General features: G+C 41.0%; 1 protein-coding gene across 1 annotated transcript in view; it reads right to left on the reverse strand.

The window, feature by feature from the left end:
• The window catches only part of LOC126293185 (uncharacterized), a 78228-nt gene that overhangs the window by 41499 nt on the left and 13996 nt on the right, over positions 1–22733 (reverse strand). The window contains exons 2-5 of the mRNA XM_049986296.1: positions 19458–19783; positions 17540–17762; positions 10569–10885; positions 4317–4514 (exon numbers count right to left, since the gene is read on the reverse strand). Coding sequence (XP_049842253.1) covers positions 4317–4514; positions 10569–10885; positions 17540–17762; positions 19458–19711 — 992 coding nt within the window. The 5' untranslated portion in view covers positions 19712–19783. The remainder of the gene's footprint in view (positions 1–4316; positions 4515–10568; positions 10886–17539; positions 17763–19457; positions 19784–22733) is intronic.

Consider the following 22733-nt stretch of genomic DNA (forward strand, 5'->3'; position numbering starts at 1 on the left):
CTCAAGTGCTCTTGTTGTCTTCTGCAATCTGTCTTCCTATGCTCCAGCAATTTTCTCTGCTTTTCAAAATTAAGTGTTCCTGAGTGAACGATTTGTCACCATTTGGTTCTATCTAGGACTGCAGTCTCGCAATCATTTGTGTTTATTTGACATTTTGTCATATTTGACTTGAGGACATCTTTATGTAATTTTGTTTGCCCTCCCCGATTGTGTCGGCCTTTCTTCAATTGGGAGAATACAATTTGCTTCAGTGCTGGTGGAGTCTGTTTATTTCAAAATGCTGTTGTTTGTTCGCCGATCCTGCCACTTTAGTTTCAGTATTCTCCTTAGGCAGCTTTGGTGGTATTTTTGTAAGGACTTTAAGTGAAACCTGTAGGTGGTCGAGGTTTCACATCCATAAACAAATGTAGGCACAATAACAGCACTGTAGAATGTAAGCTCAGTTTTAGCACCCACATCACCATTATCAAACATCCTTTTCAAAAGACGAGCATATGCAGTACTTGCACACTTCAGTTGTGTTGAATTTCTGCATCTATATTCGAATTTGCAGAAAGATGACTTCCCAAGTAAGGAAAATACAATCTCTAGAGGTGTTCCATCAACTGTGACAAGCAGAGCTGCTGCAGTGGAATTTGGGGCTGGCCGATATAGGACTTTCGTTTTGTCTATGTCGAGCTCCAGACCAATGGATTTGTATGCCAGACTGAATGCATTTAGGGTATTTTGTAGATCCTCCTCTGTGTTTGCCAAGGTAACATTATCATCAGCATACTGAAGTTCGTTGACAGCTGTTGTGGTTTTTGCTTTCAGCTCAGAGTTCGATAAGGTCGAATAGCTTACCATCAGTCCTATAATCTACCTCAACACACAATGGTAGGTTTTTCTTAACACGGTGAAGTACAGTTCCCACAAATACTGAGAATAGGCTAGGTGCAATAACACATCCCCTGTTCTTCAGATTTTTCTTGCATTCGTCTTGGACTAAAAATCGTATCCACCATGCCTTGATTAGGTTTAAAGCCGCACTGAGTTTCACGTAGGGTTTTTTCAGCCAAAGGGGGTAGTTGGTTGGAGAGAATCCTAGCAAGGATCATTCCAGCTGTTGAGAGCAGTGATATTCCTCAGCAGTTTCCACAATGGGTCTTATCGCCTGTTTTGAATATAGTATTACAGCAGTGTCACACAAATCTACTAGTATTGTCTCCATTTTCCATATCTTGGTAATAAGGATGTGAAAGTTTTTGATTAATTTGGTGCCACAATTATTAAATAGTTCAGCTGGGATTCCAGCCAGTCCAGGAGCTTTGTTATTCCTCCATTGGTGGATACCTTCTTCAATCTCTTGAAGCGAAGGGGCATCACTCATATGGTCTTGAATGGGGTTACGTGGTACTTTTGTAAAAACATCCTCATGCAACTCTCAATCTCTGCCCAGAAGTTCTTCAAAGTGCTCCATCTATCGAGAGCCGACAGATGCCGAGTCTTTAAAAAGTCGTAAAGCATCTTTAGATCAAAGCGGCTTTACGCCTTTTATGGAGGGGCAATAGATCACTTGCTGCTAAATTTTTCATTTCGATTGATTTTATAGTCCACTATTGGTTTTTGAGAGCTCTGGTTTTCCTTTGAGCATCCGGTGTGTATATACAGACAAGAAAGAAAAAATTCTCAGATTTTCCCAGCTCAAAACAGAATTTTTCCGCAGTATCCTGGGTGAAAGTACATTTTTTCTGTGAAAAGTGATAATATACTTTCCCTTAGTGCTGTAAAACTTATCAACCTTTTGAATGATAAAGGTTTATACACCAGCGCAGAGCTTCCCAGCATCTTAGGAAGGAGGGGGGGGGGGGGGGGGGGGGGGGGGGGGGGGAACAGTGTTTTGGACAGATTATTGATGCATGGCAACATCTTCCATGCATATTTTCGTATTATGGACATATGAAAATGAATTATTCCACCAAATACACCACAGTAGCTTCCAAAACACTGAAATCAACATTAAGCTGCACAGTGCACTTCTGGCACCCAATTGTAGCTCATGTCACACACTCTTGCCAGTCGATGACAGGGAATATTCAAAGCACAGACAGCCAATAGCAACACCACTGTTAAGTAGTGAGAACACACAAATAGGAAAAGTTAACAGTTTAAATTAATATACATACATTATTAGCTACAAGAAAAGTTAAGCTTCCACATATACTACTGGTCGCAAATAATTTTTTGTTGCTTCCGCCCCCCCCCCCCCCCCCCCCCCTCTCCCCCTCCTCCACTGCCACCTGCCAGGGTGCGGTTAGGCAGGATTCTAGGTGCACAGTTTCAATTTCAGAAGCTGAATATTTCTGAGAAGTATGATTATTAATGTCACTGCTGAGCAGCAAACATTTTGTGGGTTGACTGACTGAATACACATTCCACTGAGCACTTCAAAAAGCCAATTATATGTGAAATTGCTCACGAACTCACCTTCCACCTTTTTCTTTTTCTTTTTTTGAGTGTGATTATACTTTTTTTGCCACTGTTGTCACATAATTTGTAATCTATGAAAGAACTGAAATAAATATGAAAAACTAACCTTGAAACTTGGTCTTTTCTATGTGTTACCTGTTAAGATATTTCAAACACAAATGTGCCAGGAAACTTTTAAATAATGGCATAAACTGATGGTCGTCTGGGCTCAAAATTTTTCTAAGTGACTGTTCTCAAAGTGTTAAATTTTGAAAATAGTGTCAAATGCTCTGTAATTTAAGAAATTCATTGCACATTCTCACACATAACATACTTTGTTTTGTGTAAAAAAGGAAATTTATTTTGAAAATATCACTTCTCAAACCACCACTGCAATATTTTCCTGCAGTTGGTTAGATACGTAATCAGTCATGATGTCACATTCATCAAAAGCAATCTGCTGATAGAAACTATTGGACATAGCATCTTAAAGCCTTTGGCACATTTTGCTATAGTCAGACTTGTCCGTGTGCACTGTGTTTTGTTGTAGATGGTGCATTTTCTTTGCAAGTGAAGTTTTATTTTGGCGTTACTCTCTTTTTCACATTTTATTGCTGCAGTATTACTCTGCAGTGATGACCTAAAAGTAAAATTCTCTGTTAGAGTATCAATTGTAACCAGACAAAATTACAAAAATTTAACTGAAAGTCAAACCAACGAAAAATTCCCGGAATTCTATAAAATGTCTGGGTTTTCCCAGATGAAAAATTTCCCACATTTTTCCTGGATTTTCCGACTGTCCCGGGACAAATACACCCTACTGATATGCAACATAAACAGGAAGGGTCCCAAAACACTTCCCAGGGGCACGCTTGAAATTACTTATGTATCTCTCAGTGGCTATCCATCCAAGACAACACACTGCATCCGCAATCTGGTCACAAATTTTGTTTGATACCCTGTATGATTGTACTTCCATTAACAAGCATAGATGTGGTACAGTCATATGCTTTCTGGAATATGGTACAGACATAGGAAACACTCCTTGTATCAACCTCTGGTCACCCCGAAGCCTGATTTTTGTGAGTATAACCTGTAACAGTGCCAAATATTAGAGTTGGAACTCAAATGGTGGCAACTATTTATACACTACTGATACAAAGAGTTACATGTTTGCACCTGCAACTGTCCTTCAAAGTAGTCACCAGCGCTGTGTAGAACCTGCTGCCAGTGAGGTGAAAGGCGTAGTATACCGTTAGCAGAGCCTGTTCTGCTGATGGTGGGAATGGAGTGGCCTAAAGTTATGGTGATTCTCGTGTACGTCTGTGATGGTGTTATCCTAACGCATTACATTCCTCCACGACAGACCATCAATGCACAGTATTATTGTTTGTTTTTGGAGCATCACCTGCTACCAGCTTTGCGAAAGAAGCGGCGGCACTTTCTGTGCAACCCACCCATCATTTTGGATGACAATGCGCGGCCACATACAGCACAAGCTGTGGCTGCTCTGTTCTAAGGATGGGACTGGGAAGTACTGTACCATCCACCATACTCCCCAGACTTAACTCCTTGTGACTTTGATTTGATTCCGAAGATTAAGGAACCACTTTGTGGCATTCACTTCAGAACTGTTCCAGAGATTCGACAGGCCGTAGATAACCCCATTCGCACCATCAACAGAACAGGCTATGCTAACGGTATACTACGCCTTCCACATGCTGGTTACTACTTTGAAGAACAGTAACAGGTGCAAACATGTAACTCCTTTGTATCAATTGTGAGTAAATAGTTGCAACTCTTTAAGTTCCAACCCTCGTACTTGACAACTCTGATAACTAAAAGAGTGTTAATGACAAGTAACTTACCGAAACACAAGAGAGAACATTCGGCTACTGTGCGGATTGACACCAGGGGCATACAGCTCGAGTAGACTGTGCAGTTCTCCAAGAGATTGGAACACCGCAGCCTCCATATTAGCTGGCATATAGACTGGCATGTCGAAATTGGCTAGCCGCAGTTTTCTGAGTGAAGTGTCACACTGTTTTAGCAGAGGCACAATACACCTGCAAGTAAGTGACACATTATTTTTATTTTTTAATTACACACACACAATACAAGGCTTGCATATAAGACTACCAAGAACTACGGACTAAGGAAGATGAGAAAGAAGAGGGAATAGCAACTTCAGAGAATGAAGCGGACCAACTCATGTATCAAGGAGATGACTTGACCCTAAGAGAGATACAAGAGGCTCTGAAACAAATTAAGTAAAGAAACACAGTTGGACTGGAATCAACACAGCACTCCTCAAATACAAATGATTAAAGTTACAACTGAGGCTCTTCCTCCTCTCAAATAAATGCTGGAAGACAAGGAGTGTACACAAATCATGGAAGCCATGTGACGTGATCCCATTGTACTAAAAAGGGGGAAGAAGTGTCTGTGATAACTGCATAAGAATAAACATACTGTTTGGTTCTTACCAACTGTACACAAGAATTACTAACAACAGAATGAGAAAGACAGGTGACACCCTCCCAGTGGAGGAATAAAACGGCTTTAGAAAGGAATGGTCTGATAGTGGCAATATTGCTATTTCATGTCACTCCATTGAACGGAGACAAGGACACGAGCTGCAAACGCACATCACATTTATAGATTATGAATAGATTTTTGACTGTGTGAACAGAAGCAAACTTTGGAACATCTTGGAAAATGATAATATATGAGACTTTGAATACCCATAACAGTTTGTATCAGCACACAAAAATTACAATAAATGAGTGGAAAAATAAGATAGAACCAATACAGAACAACACACAAGTGAGACAAGGGTGTGGCCGTTCACTTACTATACTGAATATATGAGATGTGATCACAGAGTAATGGGAATTTTTGTTCTTAAAGAATCTTCGTTATTCATCAACATTGTCCCTTTTAAAGCAATCCCCCTCAGATATAATACACTTGTGCCAGTGCTTTCTCCAATCTTGGTTTCGCAGTCCGCTTTCCGTTATGGTTCTCAGCTCCTTCAGCAATTCTGTTTTTAACTCATCAGTGGTTCTCTTTGGCCTCAGGAATAGAGAGAAGTCACTGGGGACCACGCCCGTTGAATACGGTGGCTGAGGCATCCTAATGGTTTTATCATGATGCAATTTCTACATGTGGTTTTGCCATAATTCTGGTCTGTTTCTTTATACTGATCCACACTATGACACATAACTTTCAGGTAGTGTTCCTTATTGACTGTATGACCATAAGGCAGGAACTCTTGATGCACCGTCCCATTGTGATCGAAGAAAACACTGAGAAAAACTTTCACATGTGATCAAAGTTGTCTTTTTTTTTCAGTATTTGCTCTTCAGGTTGTTTCCTTTGGGGTGATGGGGCCCCAGACTCCTCCTAACCCACACCCAGTTGCCCCTCCCATCGTGCACTGCTGTCTGGCTTTAGCTGCCACAGAGTCTGGTCATATGTGTGTGTGTGTGTGTGTGTGTGTGTGTGTGTGTGTGTGTGTGTGTGTGTGTGTGTTTTCGACAAAGGTCTTGTTAGCTGAAAGCTTGTTTTGTGACAGTCTTTTTGTTGTGCCTATCTCCGTCTCACCAAAACAAATCAGACAAGCAAGTGAGATATTTCGCTATTTCACTATCAAGAAACATATTCATACATGGATATGAAATATTTGTACATGACTTGAATGAATAATTTGATTCACTGCACTTCATTGCCCAAATTACTACAGGCTTCAGGCATTCATTTCCCAACAATTATGATTTAACTGTTGGTGAAGATGGGAAGTTTGAAGCTTCATATGTTTCTGAATTTGAGTGGAAATCTTTAGAAGGTGAAATTAAATCATCCACACTTTGGAATGTTCCTGTGATTGGTTTTAAAAACGCAGCTGGCATCCTCGCTGTTTCATCAATGGAATGTGTTTCTACCCTTAAAGAAAAGGAAAATGTGTTGGTATTATTTTTTGTAATACTCTTGGTAATTAATACAAACCCCCAAAATTAATTTTTAAAAATAATTACTGGCACTTCTGCTGTTTACAAGGTATGCAAATTACTGCTCTCAGACACATGCTACGACTACAAACTATATCTCAAAACAAGAAATTTTGCGAGTACTTTTTTTAACAGTTTTCCCAGAACTGGTCAGCTGTTTGCATTTTGCACATGTTAGGAGCCTAGAAGTCAGACAACGTGCCTCCAGATGGATGATTCAATGCCTTCCTGTCATTGCCAACGTTATATCGAGTAAAGGTAATTATTATAACAGTTTCTGTACAGTGTGCCAGATGGGTTCCGTAATGTACTTAAACGTAGTTCCAGTTTCGAATTTGACCTGTCGGTGGCACATCTCTCCCATCACGTAACCCAGCTCCGCAGCCCAGCATACACCACACAGAATTTGAATTATGTGGTCCATAATCCATACTTTTAAGCTGAAATCATCTTGCACATACATAATGAAAGTGCTCACAACATTACGAGTTTTGCAACTTAATTTGTGTGTAACATGGTGTTAAGGGCAGTGCCCAAGTAATGTACCTTTAACTTTGTTACCTTTATTGTTATTCTTTTGACTGTAAAGCACCTCAACTTTCTGGCAAATTTTCACAATTTCGAACAACTGTGACTGCACGATTATCTTTCACAGTTTGCTTTATCGTTAACCATTTGTTTCATTTTGTACCTCGCCTTCCCGATAAATTTTAACACTCGTTTCCTCAAATACTAAACAATAATTACTATCTCAGTAAGTTATATATACCTTTCATATGGGCTTTTAATGCCGCTTCTCCCAACATCGTTACATATAAATATATAGTTCTGGCGATACTGGCCATGACCTCCCTCTTCTGTGTGGATGCACACACATTCGGCGAACTCTTATAGGACTTGGAAGAATGTCTTCCACGAGTAATGAGTGTGTTGGGGTGGGACACTATAAATATAGTGTGTGAACATACATGGTCAGAGTGTGAGTCTTGCGGGAGGCATGTGCGAGATAGTCCCTGCAGTCGCCCTATCATCTGCGCCCGGGGTGGCTCAGATGGATAGAGCGTCTGTCATGTAAGCAGGCGATCCCGGGTTCGAGTCCCGGTCGGGGCACACATTTTCACCTGTCCCCGTTAATCTATATCAACGCCCGTGTGCAGCTGATAGTATTAATATAATTCTAATTTCATCACAGCTTTAATTCCGCCAGTACCTTGTCTCCTACCATGTTATGTTCATATTGTCGCGGTCACAGTTGGCTAAATTCACAATATCCAGGTATTTTAAGCACAATTTTAAAAATACACGTGTTCTGCAGTGTTTCTAGAAAAAATGTGTTAAAAGTAGGGATGTTCAATAAATCAGAGACTGATACTTTGACACAGATATTTTCTTGTCACAGGTTTACTATTCAGTTACGGTTCCTGCGCCCCTCACCACCACTGCCGACATATAGTATCTCCCAGTACTGGCACTGCAGTAATGTGTTTACATACAGAAAATGGTGTGAGTTGCCAGTACTATGTGTAATTGTACCCCACACTCTGTTCTACATGCCTGAGGTGGGGACAGCCTCACCCTTCTCGTCTTATACGTCACACAGCTGCGCATCCCACGTATCACCTTTGGTCTTCGACATGTATATGGATTCTTTCTTTCACCTTTTTAACTTCGACAAGTTAACTAGTTTTTAAACTTGAATATAACTGCCAGCCCAAAAATAAGGACTAATTACGACTGTAATTTAAAAAAAAATAAAAAATAAAAAAAACTGCAAAATAAGCACTTTAAAGGACTTTCATTAACAGCATAAAAATTAAATACTTTTAAGCACTTTTAAGAAACGTATGAACTCTGATTAAATACACTACTGGCCATTAAAATTGCTACACAAAGAAGAAATGCAGATGATAAACGGGTATTCATTAGACAAATATATTATACTAGAACTGACATGTGATTACATTTTCACGCAATTTGGGTGCATAGGTCCTGAGAGATCAGTACTCAGAACAACCACCTCTGGCCGTAATAATGGCCTTGATACGCCTGGGTATTGAGTCAAACAGAGCATTGATGGCGTGTACAGGTACAGCCGCCCATGCAGCTTCAACACAATACCACAGTTCAACAGTAGCGACTGGCGTATTGTGACGAGCCAGTTGCTCAGCCATCATTGACCAGAGGTTTTCAACTGGTAAGAGATCTGGAGAATGTGCTGGCCAGGGCAGCAGTCGAACATTTTCACTATCCAGAAAGGCCCGTACAGGACCTGCAACATGCGGTTGTGCATTATCCTGCTGAAATGAATGGCAGAGCCACGGGCCGTAACACATCTGAAATGTAGCATCCACTGTTCAAAGTGCACTCAATGCGAAGAAGAGGTGACCGAGATGTGTAACCAATGCCACCCCAAACCATCATGCCGGGTAATACGCCAGTATGGCGATGACGAATACATGCTTCCAATGTGCGTTAACTGCAATGTCACCAAACACGGATGTGACCATCATGATGCTGTAAGCAGAACATGGATTCATGCGAAAAAATGATGTTTTGCTATTTGTGCAGCAAAGTTCGACATTGAGTGCACCATTGCAGGCGCTCCTGTCTATGATGCAGCGTCAAGGGTAACCACAGCTGTGATCTTCGTGCTGATAATCCATGCTGCTGCAAACGTCGTCGAACTGTTCGTGCAGATGGTTGTTTTCTTGCAAACGTCCCCATCTGTTGACTCAGGGATTGAGACGTGGCTGCACGATCTGTTACAGCCGTGCGGATAAGATGCCTGTGATTTCGACTGCTAGTGATACGAGGCCTTTGGGATCCAGCACGGCATTCCATATTATCCTCCTGAAACCACCGATTCCATATTCTACTAATAGTCATCGGATCTCGACCAACGCAAGCAGCAATGTCGCGATACGATAAACCACAATCGTGATAGGCTACAATCCGACCTTTATCAAAAAAAAAAAAAAAAAAAAGTGATTGTACGCATTTCTCCTCCTTACACGAGGCATCACAATAACATTTCACCAGGCAACGCCGGTCAACTGCTGTTCACTTATGAGAAATCGGTTGGAAACTTTCCTCGTGTCAGCACGTTGTCGGTGTTGCCACCAGCGCCAACCTTGTGTGAATGCTCTGAAAAGCTAATCATTTGCATATCACAGCATCTTCTTACTGTCGTTTAAATTTCACGTCTGTAGCACGTCATCTTCGTGGTGTAGCAATTTTAATGGCCAGTAGTGTATGTTTCAGATGATACACATTACAACACACAAAACACTGGTTCACAAGATGACAGATACAGAGCTTAAAATTTTACGAAGTAACAGCAACTCCTGTTCTAATGTATAGGAGCGAGCATAAACCAGGAAAGGCAAAAGAAATAAAACAATATTATAAGAGAAGGCGTTATTATATCCCATATCACAGAAAAAATAGAGCAAGGATGCACATAACTGAAACAATACATTAGCATAATTGGAAGGGGGCGAGGGCAAGTAAGTCAAGCAACTAATCAAACACAAATCAAGAGGAAAGAGTTATATAAAGTGACAGAGGAATGGTGGGCTTCACTGAAGACTGAACAAGCTGTACGTCTACTCTAAGTGAAGGAGAAGAAAAAGGGGAAGAAGGAAAAGAAAACACACATATTCTACTGCTGTGTTTGTGTTGACAACTCTACGCAAATGTTGCTGCTCTCAGTTGTCAAGTGGATGCTGTCAACCACTGCATTCTCTGTGGTGAGAGGTAATACCTGAAACCTGGTAGTCTCAGCACTTTCTTGCACTGAGAATTTCAGGATATAGAATTCCATAACAATTTCCGAAATGGCATGTCACACTATCCAGTTCCAACTACCATTCCTCATTCAAAATCTGTTAATTCGTGTCATGCGGCCAGGCACGTTGGAAACCTATTCACACGAATCACTTGAGTAGAAATGACAGCTCCCGCAATGCACTGCCCTTTTATATCCTCTGTACGCAATACTACCACCATCTCCTATCCACGCATATCGCTATCCCGTGACTTTTGTTACCTCAATCTGTCACTTATTACAGGAGTTATGTGAAAAAATTACGCGCTTCTCTATATGCTCACCTCAGTTCCTCATTTTCCACCATCAGCCATGGAAGTGTGGCAGAAGTGAGGCTGTGTTTCTTTGTCTTCAGAAAGTATTCCATGTCAGCCACCTCGTAACAGGTCCTTTGGATATGTATCGCCTCCAGTCGGGGACAGGTGTCGGCCAGGACACGCAGCTGTATGGGCCGCTCCTTGCAAAAATGCTCGTGCACCCGCAGACAGCTCAGTTGTTCCAGACTGGACAACATCTCCACATACCGTCGGTTGGCCAGCAGGCTGACACTCGCTGTGAGTGTCCGTATCTTTGGACATTTCTCGAATATGAACTTCAAAAGCTGTGGGAAGAACAAATTGCAAAATATTTGTAATGAAGCTAGGTGCACATTCCATGGAATCTGACAATTAATCCTGTGGCTGCTGCAGATGTCTCACTACACGCTCAGCCAGGCAAATTGTTGTTACTGACTAATGTGTTGTAACCTACCTCTTACTACTACGTGGTGTATACGTGCAGAAGAAGAAAAATTCCCAGATTTCCCAGTTAAAAATACAGTGTTTCCTGGGTGAAAATACACTATACATACACGAAAGTAATTTTTTTCCATGTTAAGAAACAATATAATTTCTCTTGGTGCTGTAAAACTAATCAATCCTTTGAATGGTAGAAGTTTTATACGCCAGTGTAGAACTTTGCATCATTTTAGAAAACAAAACCCACCAAAAAAACAACGCATTTTTGGAAGGTGACATCCACAGGTGTCAAATTATGTATAAAATGTATGTTTGACCATTTTTTTATTTTACACCCAAGTAACACCCGGGTACAATGTTGGGCCATCTTCACAGATAAGGTTTAAACTGGTTTAATCTACCACATTACATTTGTGATTATTTAAATAATATGTAGAGCATGTCACGAATATCAATATATGACACACGACTTTTAGAAGCAAACATGCTACTACTAAATGTACACCGAGCAGTACTGAAGAGAAGATCAGGACTAATGACAAATGTAATGTGGTGGCTTAAACCATTTTAAACTTATCTGTGAAAATGGTCCACAATTGAAACTGGTTGAAATTTGGGTTTAAAATGAAAGTGAATGATGGTCAAACATGCATTTTATGCATAAAAACAAGGCATTTTGCAGAGATTTTTAATGTATGGCAACATGTACAATGAGTGTTTTTAGGAATTCCACCAAATACTGTACAGCACCTTTGGAAGCACTGAAATCAAGATTGCGAAGCACTTTTGACAGGTAGTCATAGCTCTTATTGTGTGATCTCACAAGTCAATGACAGTAGATATTCAAAGCATAGAACACGTGATGTAGTCAGCCAATAGCAAGCATGAACTCACAAACAGGAAAAGTTAATGGTTAAAATTAATGTACATAAAGTACAGCTATGAGAAAAGCTAAGCTTTCGCAAAAAATACTGGCCGCAAAAAAATTTTTGCTGTTTTTCCCAAGGATGCAGTTAGACAGGATCCTAAGAGCACAGCTTAAATTGTGGCAGCTGAGTATTTCTAACAAGCAACATGATTATAAATTTCACTGATGTGCACCAAACGTTTCATACGTTACCTGGCTGAATACATGTTTTGTCAAGCACTTCAGTTTTTCCATAGAAAAGACAATTACACATGAAATTGCTCAAGAGCTCACCTCACACTCTTTTTCTTTCTTTTTTTAAGGACAATTAAATTTTTCCCACTGTGATTGCATAATTTGTAATCTAAGCAAGAATTAAAATAAATATGAAAAAATAATCTTGAAATTTGGTCTTTTTAGTGTGTTACCCTTTAAGACATATGAAATACAAATGTGCTAGTAAAACTTTAAATAATGACATAAATGGATGGTCTTCTAGGCTCAAAAGTTTTCTACTTGGCTAGTCTTCAAACTACTAAGTTTTGAAAAGAGAGTCAAACACTCAGTGATTTAAGGAACTCATTGCACATTCTCACACTTAATTCATCATGTGTAAAAGGAAATTTACTACGAAAATAATGCTTCTCAAACCACCATTCACAATATTTTCCTGCAACCTGTTACAACTGTAAACAGTTCTGATATCATGCCCATCAAAAGCAGCTTTTTCTTACAAAGTATTGCACAGTCTTCGTCCTAAGGCCTTTGACACATTTTGCTGTTGGCAGGTGCTTGTGTGTGCACTGTATTTTGCCCTTGTAAGTTGTGTATTTTCTTTGCAACTGAAGTTTTATTTTGGTGTTACTCTCTCATTTATGTCTATTGCTGCTGCAGCATTATTCTGCACCAATGGGCTGAAGCAAAATTCTTTGTTGGAGTATCAGTTCTTACCAGTCAAAATTATGAAAATTAACTGAACACCAAAACAATGAAAAATTTCCAGAATTCTAAAAAATTGTCCTGGATGAATTAATTGCCACAGTTTTCTCATTTGTCTCGGGGCAAACACACCATGTAGTACCACAGTGAGATAAGCAAAACAACAGTAATACCTTGCAAATGTCACTAATTGTCATAGTGACACACAAATGCTTTGAGCATAATAGAAAGAAACATTCTACATGAGAAAAATATATTAAAAAAAGATGCTGTGACTTACCAAACGAGAAAGTGCTGGTAGATAGACACAATAAAAAAACACACAAATGGCACAGACAAGAGTAACTCTTTGCTTTTTTCCCCCTAAGGTAAGTCTTTCCGCTCCCGGCAATTGAATGACTCCTTACCTTCTCCCTTAAAACCCACATCCTTTCGTCTTTCCCTCTCCTTCCCTAATGAAGCAACCATGGGTTGTGAAAGCTTGAAATTTGTGTGTGTGTTTTTTATTGTGTCTATCTACCAGCACTTTCTCATTTGGTAAGTCGCAGCATCTTTTATATGAATTTTTTCACACTTTCATGATAATTTTCTAAAAAGCTTTTTTGACATAGCTTCTGTTCATTGTCCATTCGTTGCTCACTTTCACTGTTGTGAAAGTTTTTCCTGTGGTATGGTCCTTCATGCATAATATATATCAGGGTTTTTGTTTTTCAATGTACACTGCTAAATGAAATTTTGTGCGCCGATTTCTCCTCTTTTTCACACATTATTATTAATCTCCTTCAACAGCAACATCCAGTTGACACAAGTTCCAAAACGTATCACCATACACCAACATTCTCTACACAACAGCAAAATTCTCTACACAACAGAACTACTTCAAAACCATGTCTGACACACTCTCACTTCTTCCTGACAAGTAGGCGACTTAAAAAAAAAGTGACCTCTCCACCCCAGATGCTTTAAAGAACGTTTAGTTGGGCAACAACTTTTTATTTTTTGGCTCAAACACCTGGAACTGAAAAATCAATGTCAATACAAAGAATAGCAATAAAAATCAAAGAGTAAATGAGAGTGTCTGTGTGCTCGTGTGGTATCAACCACAATTAAATCTCCACACCAAGCAACAGCACGCTCTATTGTGCACAGCCGAGAAATGCACCATTGGCCGCACTTCTCCGTGAGCAGCCTGCGGCTAACATTGCAGGTCGCTTCTGCGCATCTGGTCTTTAAAACACAGCAATTGTCCACCTGTAACACCCAGTGACTGGCCACCCAGAATATACAGTGACCCCAGCCACTGGCTCCATTAACTATGGAGCCTCATGACATCTACACAGCAGTTATCATCGTGCTATGTTTCTACTCCACAACTCTGAAGTGCTACGTTGTGGTGGCCCTGCTGTTTAATGGACTTAGAATCCGAGTGCTAAACTGAAACTTTGGCTTCAAAGTTCACTAGGCTTAGTATGTCAACAGACGTGTGATTTCCATGGGAATTCTGCATTTCACTTGCAATTCCTGGACATTGGTATCACTCCGAACTTGGAAAACACACAGAACATCCAATTTTCTACTGCAAGGAGTATAGTCCCTTCAATAAATATAACACATCAACAGAAGTCTGTGGACAGGGTAGAGCATACCAAGATTTTGGGTGTACAAATATACGAGTATTATAATTAGAAAATTCATATTTTGCATCTCTGAAAGTGACTAGGTTCAGCAACTTTCATAATTAGAATAATTGCTAACTTTGAGGATACGGAAACTAGCAAGCTAACATCCTTTGGATACTTTCACTCTCTGACGTCATATGGAATAATACTTTGGGGTAACTCAACACTTAGGCAAAAAGCAAAGCAAATGGGCGTCTCAGCCGCAGCGTTTACTGGACACCGACCCACACAGACCGATATCTGCACGCTAACGGCTATCACCCCCCATCGCAGAAAAGTTCTGTTCTGAGAACCTTACAGCATCGAGCCAAACACATCTCAAATTCTGAAAACTTGCTGAAGGAACTGAGCCACTTACAGAAAGCACTCAAGGAAAACAGCTACAACACCCACCAGATTTCGGAAGCTATCTTTCCGAAAATACGAAAGCAGAAAGACTCCAAGGAGGACTCTAAGAAGTTTGCAATCTTGCTATTCTGTGGCTCAATAACAGGAAAGATAAGCCAGCTCCTAAAGAGGCATAAAATCGATTCAGTCTTCGGGGCCCCAGCAAAAATTCGTCAACTCTTGAGGCCTGTGAAAGATGATGTAGGCCTCAGAATGTCAGGAGTATATGAAATACAATGTGGGCGTGCACGGTTCTATATCGGACAGACTGTGCATACCACTGAACAGTGCTGTGTAGAATACGAGAGATGTTTTCGTCTACAGTACCCAGAGAAATCAGCGGTAGCAGGGCACGCATTAGAAAACGGTCATTGTATTGCATTCTATGAGACATCTATTATCACAAGGACTAACAGTTTTTGGGATAGCATAATATAAGAAGTGATCGAAATAAAACTTTGTAACAACACGCTCAATAAAGACGGCAGCCTGCAGCTAAGCACAGCGTGCGACCCAGCCACCAGAAGGCTGAAGTGAGCGCGGCGGTTGCACAACGCAAACATTACCATATATGGTGCCGGAGTGGTACCAGTGACGTCACGGAAGGCAGTGCAGCTATATGAGAATGGCAGCAGCAAATATAAGACTGCCACCACTTGACAATGGCCGAGGCATACTTGGTCGAAAGCTCGTGGATTTTAAACCACTTGACACAGCTGGAAGCCCAAGAAACCTTTATAAAGTTAACACTGTTAAAAGTCAACACTGTTAAAAACCCTCTCTTAATCTACACTTCTCTGGAATCCAACAAATCTTCCACAAGGTTGGCCACTATCAGTCTCTCTATTTTCTGTACATAATTTGTATTAATACCACAAAACATTATTCGATAAACTGATGGTTCGGTAATATTCATACTTATCAGCACCTGCTTTCTTTGGAATTACAACTTTTTCTCCTCCTCCAAGTATTAAAACAGGGAAGAGTTATTAGTTCTTGAAAAGTTCTTGACCAACTTGCTTCAAATTTTCACAATAGACCCTAATAAACATTCAGACAGATGTAGGTTCTATGTTTGCTGAAACAGAAATGTATAGGTTTTTTGCTAAAACTGATTGCAAGAAAGAAAATTCTGCACTACACACTGTGCTGTGAAAATATATGGTTTCATTTTCTTTTTTGCAGCCATAACTGCAATTGCAGTACATTTAAATCATTAGACATATTGTTTCTCCCACATATATTCTCTCCCCTTACATATAATTTTAAATATAAATTGTATAAACAACTATGTATGTTTTATTTCTTTCTTGTGGTCAGTTTTAACAGATAATAGGAAAGTTGTATATGGCATATTGACTTACAATTGGAATACTACTACGGAATCTGGGTTGCCCGAAACTTTGTAATCCCGCTTGTTCACAATTAAAACTACACAAAATACTGTCACTGAAGCTAGTCTCCTCTCTGACTCAAGCAAGCGAAGCAGATAAGGGGGAACATCCTGTCTCACACACACACACACACACACACACACACACACACACACACACACACACACACACACACACACACACACATTTTCATGGACAAATTCAGGGAAAACATGGAAAATTTAAATTGAGACTACCATATATGGATTTGAAATGTAGTCCTCCAGAACGAAGGCCAGTGTGCCGAACGCTGCAACACCTCGCTCTGTTCAGAGACCCGGCAGCAAGAGACATATCTCGTCCATCTCTGTTATGACCACACAGTTCGCAACATTCGAGAACGTGAACGGGCAAGTTGCACGTGACTGTCCTTCGAAAATCTGATAACTAGAGGAGGAAATGATATATCATTCTGCTCTTGATTTTAAATGAAATTTCGATAACTTATCTACATTTCATTCAGTGCAATGTACGATAAAAAACCAACCGTACGCAAAGTTTACGCAATGTGTTTTTACCGCTGCAGAATCTTTAAAATTTTGCGAAAGGTTTCACTTAATTTTTGCACCGCAGTAAGTGTGTCAGATAAAGAGAAGAAATCTAATTTTTTATCGAGTGAAGATATCACACTATAAGATGTGGAAAAATCAAATTTCTTCACCCAATAGTTTTCGAAAAATTGTATAATAAGGATTTTGCATTGGCTGAAAAGCCATCTCATCTGCTGAGCAGTACAGTCCTAACAAAAGTAGCCCCTACACAGAACGCAACGAGCTTGTCTCCCTCAACTTTGATTCTCAATCGAGGTTTCGTTCGCAATAACAATAAACAAGGCTTGAGGTCAGAGAGATGTTGGAAAATCGAGAGTGACAAATAAAGGGGAGGAAATGGATGGAGAGATGAGTTGTGAGGTGGAGGCGGACAAAGAGAGGGGTTATAAGGAGGAAATGGACAGACGGAGGAGGAGGAGGAGGAGGAGGAAGAGGAGGAGGAAGAGGAAGATGAGATTAGAATGTATATCCAATTCCCACACATATTTAGGAATTGTGAAGCATCGATGGGTTTGCTAGAAGATTTATACAGTCTGTAGATTTCAATTCTATGAAATTATTAAGAATACAAAACGTACAGTGAAACAATCGTACACAAACTTGAAAGAAAACTTGAACTTACAGAGTAGTTCATCCTCTGATTGTCAGCAATCTCTAGAGTGGTGAGGTTTGGCCACTCTGCACAGATCTTTCGTAAAATACAGGCTCTAATGTTGCACATCAATTTCAGTGTACGCAGCTGTGGTGTCATGCCTGCTGTCCGTAGGATGTCTTCGTCTGTCTCTTCCCACCTGCGATGGATGCACTTCGAGCAGACGTCCCGACAGCAACTCTTTCTGTGCAGCCTCGAGTGTGTGTGAGAAGAGAGAGAGACATTTTGAAAAAGTGATAACAATTCGAACCTCTATACTTTAATGTAAGTTCAATCAGTCTTATCCCATATACAGAATTGGTCGCACATGATGTACAAAGTGTAGTCATAGTTTTTAAATTATCACCCTGGAAAAATAAAGTTAATTTTCTGTTTGTATGCAGGGACATGCCTGCAGGCCTGGTACACAGTGAGATACTCAGAACCACAACACGGTAGCACCCCACCAGATGACCAAAAGCTACATGTTGCAGGACATCTCAACTCTGTCGGCAGGTTGCCCCACGTAGTTTTAGCTCCCGTGGTATGGGGAGTTTTACCTTAATTTGAAATCAATTTCTCACTCTATGTGCTGTACATGCCCCTTCACATTTCCACTTTACTATCACATCGGAAACAGTGGACTCAGGGATGTTTAGGAGTGCGGAAATCTCATGTACAGACACGTGACACAAGTGACATCCAATCATGTGAGCATGTTCGAAGTCCGTGAGTTCCGCGGAACGCTCCATTCTGCTCATTACCTCTAATGACTACTGATGTTGCTGATATGGAGTACCTGGCAATAGGTGGCAGCACAATGCGCCTAATATGAAAAACGTTTAATTCTGGGGTTCTCCATATACTTTTGATCACATAGTGTACGTCTCCCTCCTCTGAGACAGGAGTCAGAACTCATATCAAAGAGGGAGGCTTACAAGGTCAACCTGTGTAACTGCAGTAGCTGCAGTGCCCATGTTGAGCAAAGGCTAGAGCATCTGCCTAGTAGACATGAGACCCAGGTTTGAATCCCAGCAGTAACACAAATTTTAATTCATTGCTTCAGCCCACATTCAAGTCAGCTACTTGATAATTATACTTATATATAATTTAATCTGGGGTTATGTGACAAAGCAGATGGATTCTTTTGATCTGTTACATTTTTATACTCTCAAAAATAAATGAATTTTTCACTAAATTTCATTTTATTTTCAATACATTGAGATTGAAATATGTAATACTTGTCTAACTTACTCAACTGAAGTTAGAAACACAGTTCAAGATTTTCAAATGTTGCGAGCTAGTCAGCAAACTTGTGAAAGATGGACTGCAGCTGAGTACTGCCTGGGATCCTGCGATTGGGGAGTTGAAGCGGGTACAGTGGTCGTGCCACCAAAACACTACCAAATACGGTGTGGGACTGAACATCGGCAATGTCACTGAGGACGATGCACCTACAGGGTGGTGCACGAAATGTGTTACCATTTTGTTTTTTAATACGAGCTTTATTGTCAATACAATCTGAAAGGAACATATACTACAATGAAGAACCGTCCATGGAGATTTATTCTAACTTAGCACATGCTAAATATGTCCACCATTTCATTTCCTAGATGGTGTCTATTAATGTAAATGAGGGAAATCACACTGGAAGAAAAATAGTGTCCATGTATTTTTCTAAATTTGTAACCAGAAATAAAAATTTCAATAGTTACTATCCTTCCTGGTGTTGGAGTTTCAATGCCCAGCAGTAAACATGCAAGAAGGAACATAGTTAAAATACAAACACAAAACAACCAACAGTTGATTAGTCATCAAAATAAAAAATGAAATAAAATAAAATGAGGGGGGACATGCAGGATTCTGGCTTAAGCCACCTACAATAGGAAAAAAAATCACTACTGCTTACATTCCAGTGACAACATACTCCTTGTCGAGCCAGAGTACTGAATCGTGCGCCAGTCTCTTCCATCTCTCACAAACATTTTCTACAGTGTCTATGAGGTCATTAAAGCTCAAGGAGGAAAATATATTGACCATAATTTCATCTGGAAGACTGTGAATATTTCTCTGTACAACGGCTGCAACTTTCCCCTCAGCCGTTTCACTGTTGCGGCGGAACTTCAGCAACGGCTCGTCCCGTCCACATATACCCTGCGCCATTCCTGTCGCGTCACACAGCCGGCCGGACAGTGTCGTTACAGAAGGCTCGGACTCGGTGAGTGCATCCGGCTGCTGCAATCAAAATTATTCACTGTTCCCAATCACAGATTACTCATTAAAAATAATGGCTCAACACTGCACAAAAATGGAAGTCTGAAACATTGCATCAAAATTGGTACCCTGCAGCAACAGTTCCTCAAACTTTTTCCACTGGTAAACTCTTTTGTACTAGCTCATTTCTCTGTAGCTTCCACTCATAGTAATGTAATTTGTGGTAGAAAATAACTTAAGGAGTAAGAGTAAGATGAACAAGATTGAGAACTGTGCTTACTTTTCAGACAAATCCTTGATTATCCTTGAAAACAGACAAACATACATCCAAACTCACTCACTCTCTCTCTCTCTCTCTCTCTCTCTCCCCCCCCCCCCCCCCCCCCCCCCCCCCCCTCTGGGAGGAAAGTTGGGAAGGGTGGCTGACAGTTGGGAGGGAGAGCAGTTGGTACACGGGTAGGAGTGCAGTGTTTGTGAGCCCCGTTTTGGCTGTATGCAGGGGATTTGTGTCCACCACAAAATGGTATGGCATGGTGGACAGAGAGGTGGAGACCATGGGGAAGAACATGGTGGAGTTGGGTGTAAGGCAGCTATTTAGACCCACCATGTCATGCTCAGCAATGAATCCTGCCATCGGATGCTCCATTGTACCCTCGGCCACAGTTTTCGCAGTGGCTGTTTTTTGGGGTTTGTAGTTGATCGGTATAAAATGGCACGCAGAAATTGCAGCAGAGTTGATATATGACACAACTGCCTCCTCCGGTGACCCTGCCTCTGATAGGAAAGCCCGTGGTGAGACTGAAATATAATGTGGCGAGTCGCCGTATCCGACAGGTCTTGTACCTGCATCTTTTACAGGGATATGGTACATAAGCACAGACTAGAATATTGTGTTGGTTAGGTTGGCAGCAGATTAACACTTTTGGGAGAGCAGGATTAGGGAGGGAGGAGGGGAGGGGAGAGGATAGGATAGACTGTTGGCAGCATGTTCTCCTTTCCATATTCTGTGGGGAGGGGGCCGAAGGGAAGGTGTCGAGGCCGTGGAGGAACGATTGTAAATGTCCAAACAAATATCCCCACCCTACAGCCCACAGAGCAAATTCTTCCTGCATTCTCATTTTTGAAACCCTGGCGACCCATCACAGACTTATCCTACTCTGTTAGAAGGACGGCCACCCATGAAAGCAGTCGTGTCATATACTGGCTCTGCTGCAATTTCCACTCAGCATTTTATATGGGGAAACCCATCAACTAGTCAACCTCAGAATGGCCAGCAGTAGAGTTGAAGAAACAGTGACAGAACACACTGCTGAGCTCAACACGGTGGATTTAGATGGCTGCTTCATAACCCACGACATATGGATCCGTTCCCACAACAGCAGCTTCTGTAAAGTACATGCGACAGCTTCTCTGAAGTACATAGATACGAGATGTCCTCCCAAAACATCCTTCATTGCCCTAACATCCCTGCATCACATCCACGCCCACACTGCCCCGTGTCACTAAATTCACTCAGCCCATGCCCATCCCCCTTGCCACACCCTCCCCTTTCCCCTTCCTCTGTTCTGTCTCCCCCCCCCCCCCCCCCCCCCCCGCCCTCTCAGTCCACAACGTCTTCTGCCCTCTGTACTAGAAGCAGGTCAACAGTGCCCCACCCCCACATCGCTGACGACCTGCCTGTCTCTCCAGCTGTCACCCATCCTCCCCAAACATTCTCTCTTCCTCCTCCACACTCCATCGAATAAAATCCTTTTACCCAACTGAACTGCAACACTGCCACTACATAGTCAGTTGGGACTACGTTCTCCTACACTGGCGCACACACACACACACACACACACACACACACACACACACGCACACACACACACACACGCACACACACACACGCACACGCGCGCACACACACACGCACAGGTGTGTGTGTGTGTGTGTGTGTGTGTGTGTGTGTGTGTGTGTGTGTGCACTTTTTCACGCACTTTTCCTATTGACAACTAGCACTTCAACTGTTACTCTTTAAATCATTTATATTCCATAAAGGATCTAATGTTTTCTTATTAGCAGTAACAATATAAAAAAACCACATATATGCTAGTTTTTATGTCTCTCTTAAGACAATCCCAGTGGCCCTCTTTGCTGACACGCTGGCTTTCTAGACTCTTAGTAACAAACAATATTCAAGAAAAAAAGAACTTGAAATACACAAAAATATAGTTAAAGACTAAAATTGTGAATTAAAACTCACAGAATGGAAATAAAAGCAAGGAGGTAATTAATATTATAAAATACACTTTAATCAATTTATTACATACAATCTGAATACATAAAAAATATCTTTTACTGAAGGTCCGAAGAAAGATAAATTTACCATTATTGTGATGCATGTGGCTTCTTATTGTGACATCATCATGAAGTGGAGCAGTTGTCTCAATTTTTGACAGATTAACCCGTGCATTTATTGCTAAGATATTTAATTATTTTTTGCTGTCAAACAAGACCAGTCCCTGTGTCTGCACAAATCACTTCTTTGTTTCTGGCTTTGTACACCGAAGCATTGTAGTAACACTGAACTACAATGTACAGGGTGTTGCAATACTGTTCATTCAAATTAATACAGGTTGTAGAGGACATCAAAACAAATACATTTAGCTACAGTACACTCAGCTCCTGATGGCAATTTCTCATTCTAGGGACGATTTACACAGGAGGTAGTTTAGCTCGCTAATTACGACAGTGGCACTCACAGGATCTGATCGAATGTGTGACCACTGGCCCTTAGGCATGCAAACACTGTCATACCACTGAGTGTTGTGTCTGTTCAACGATTTTAGGCACGTCCATTGAGGTACCAGCAGTGACAGCTATTCTAACTACGAGGGCTTCTCAAGTTTCCACAACGGTATCATACATCGGCTGCTTTATAGGCCTCCAGAGAAAGAAATGCAGACAAGTGAGGACACATGATCTGGAT

This window comes from Schistocerca gregaria, chromosome 10, assembly GCF_023897955.1.
Source record: "Schistocerca gregaria isolate iqSchGreg1 chromosome 10, iqSchGreg1.2, whole genome shotgun sequence".
NCBI lineage: Eukaryota > Metazoa > Arthropoda > Insecta > Orthoptera > Acrididae > Schistocerca > Schistocerca gregaria.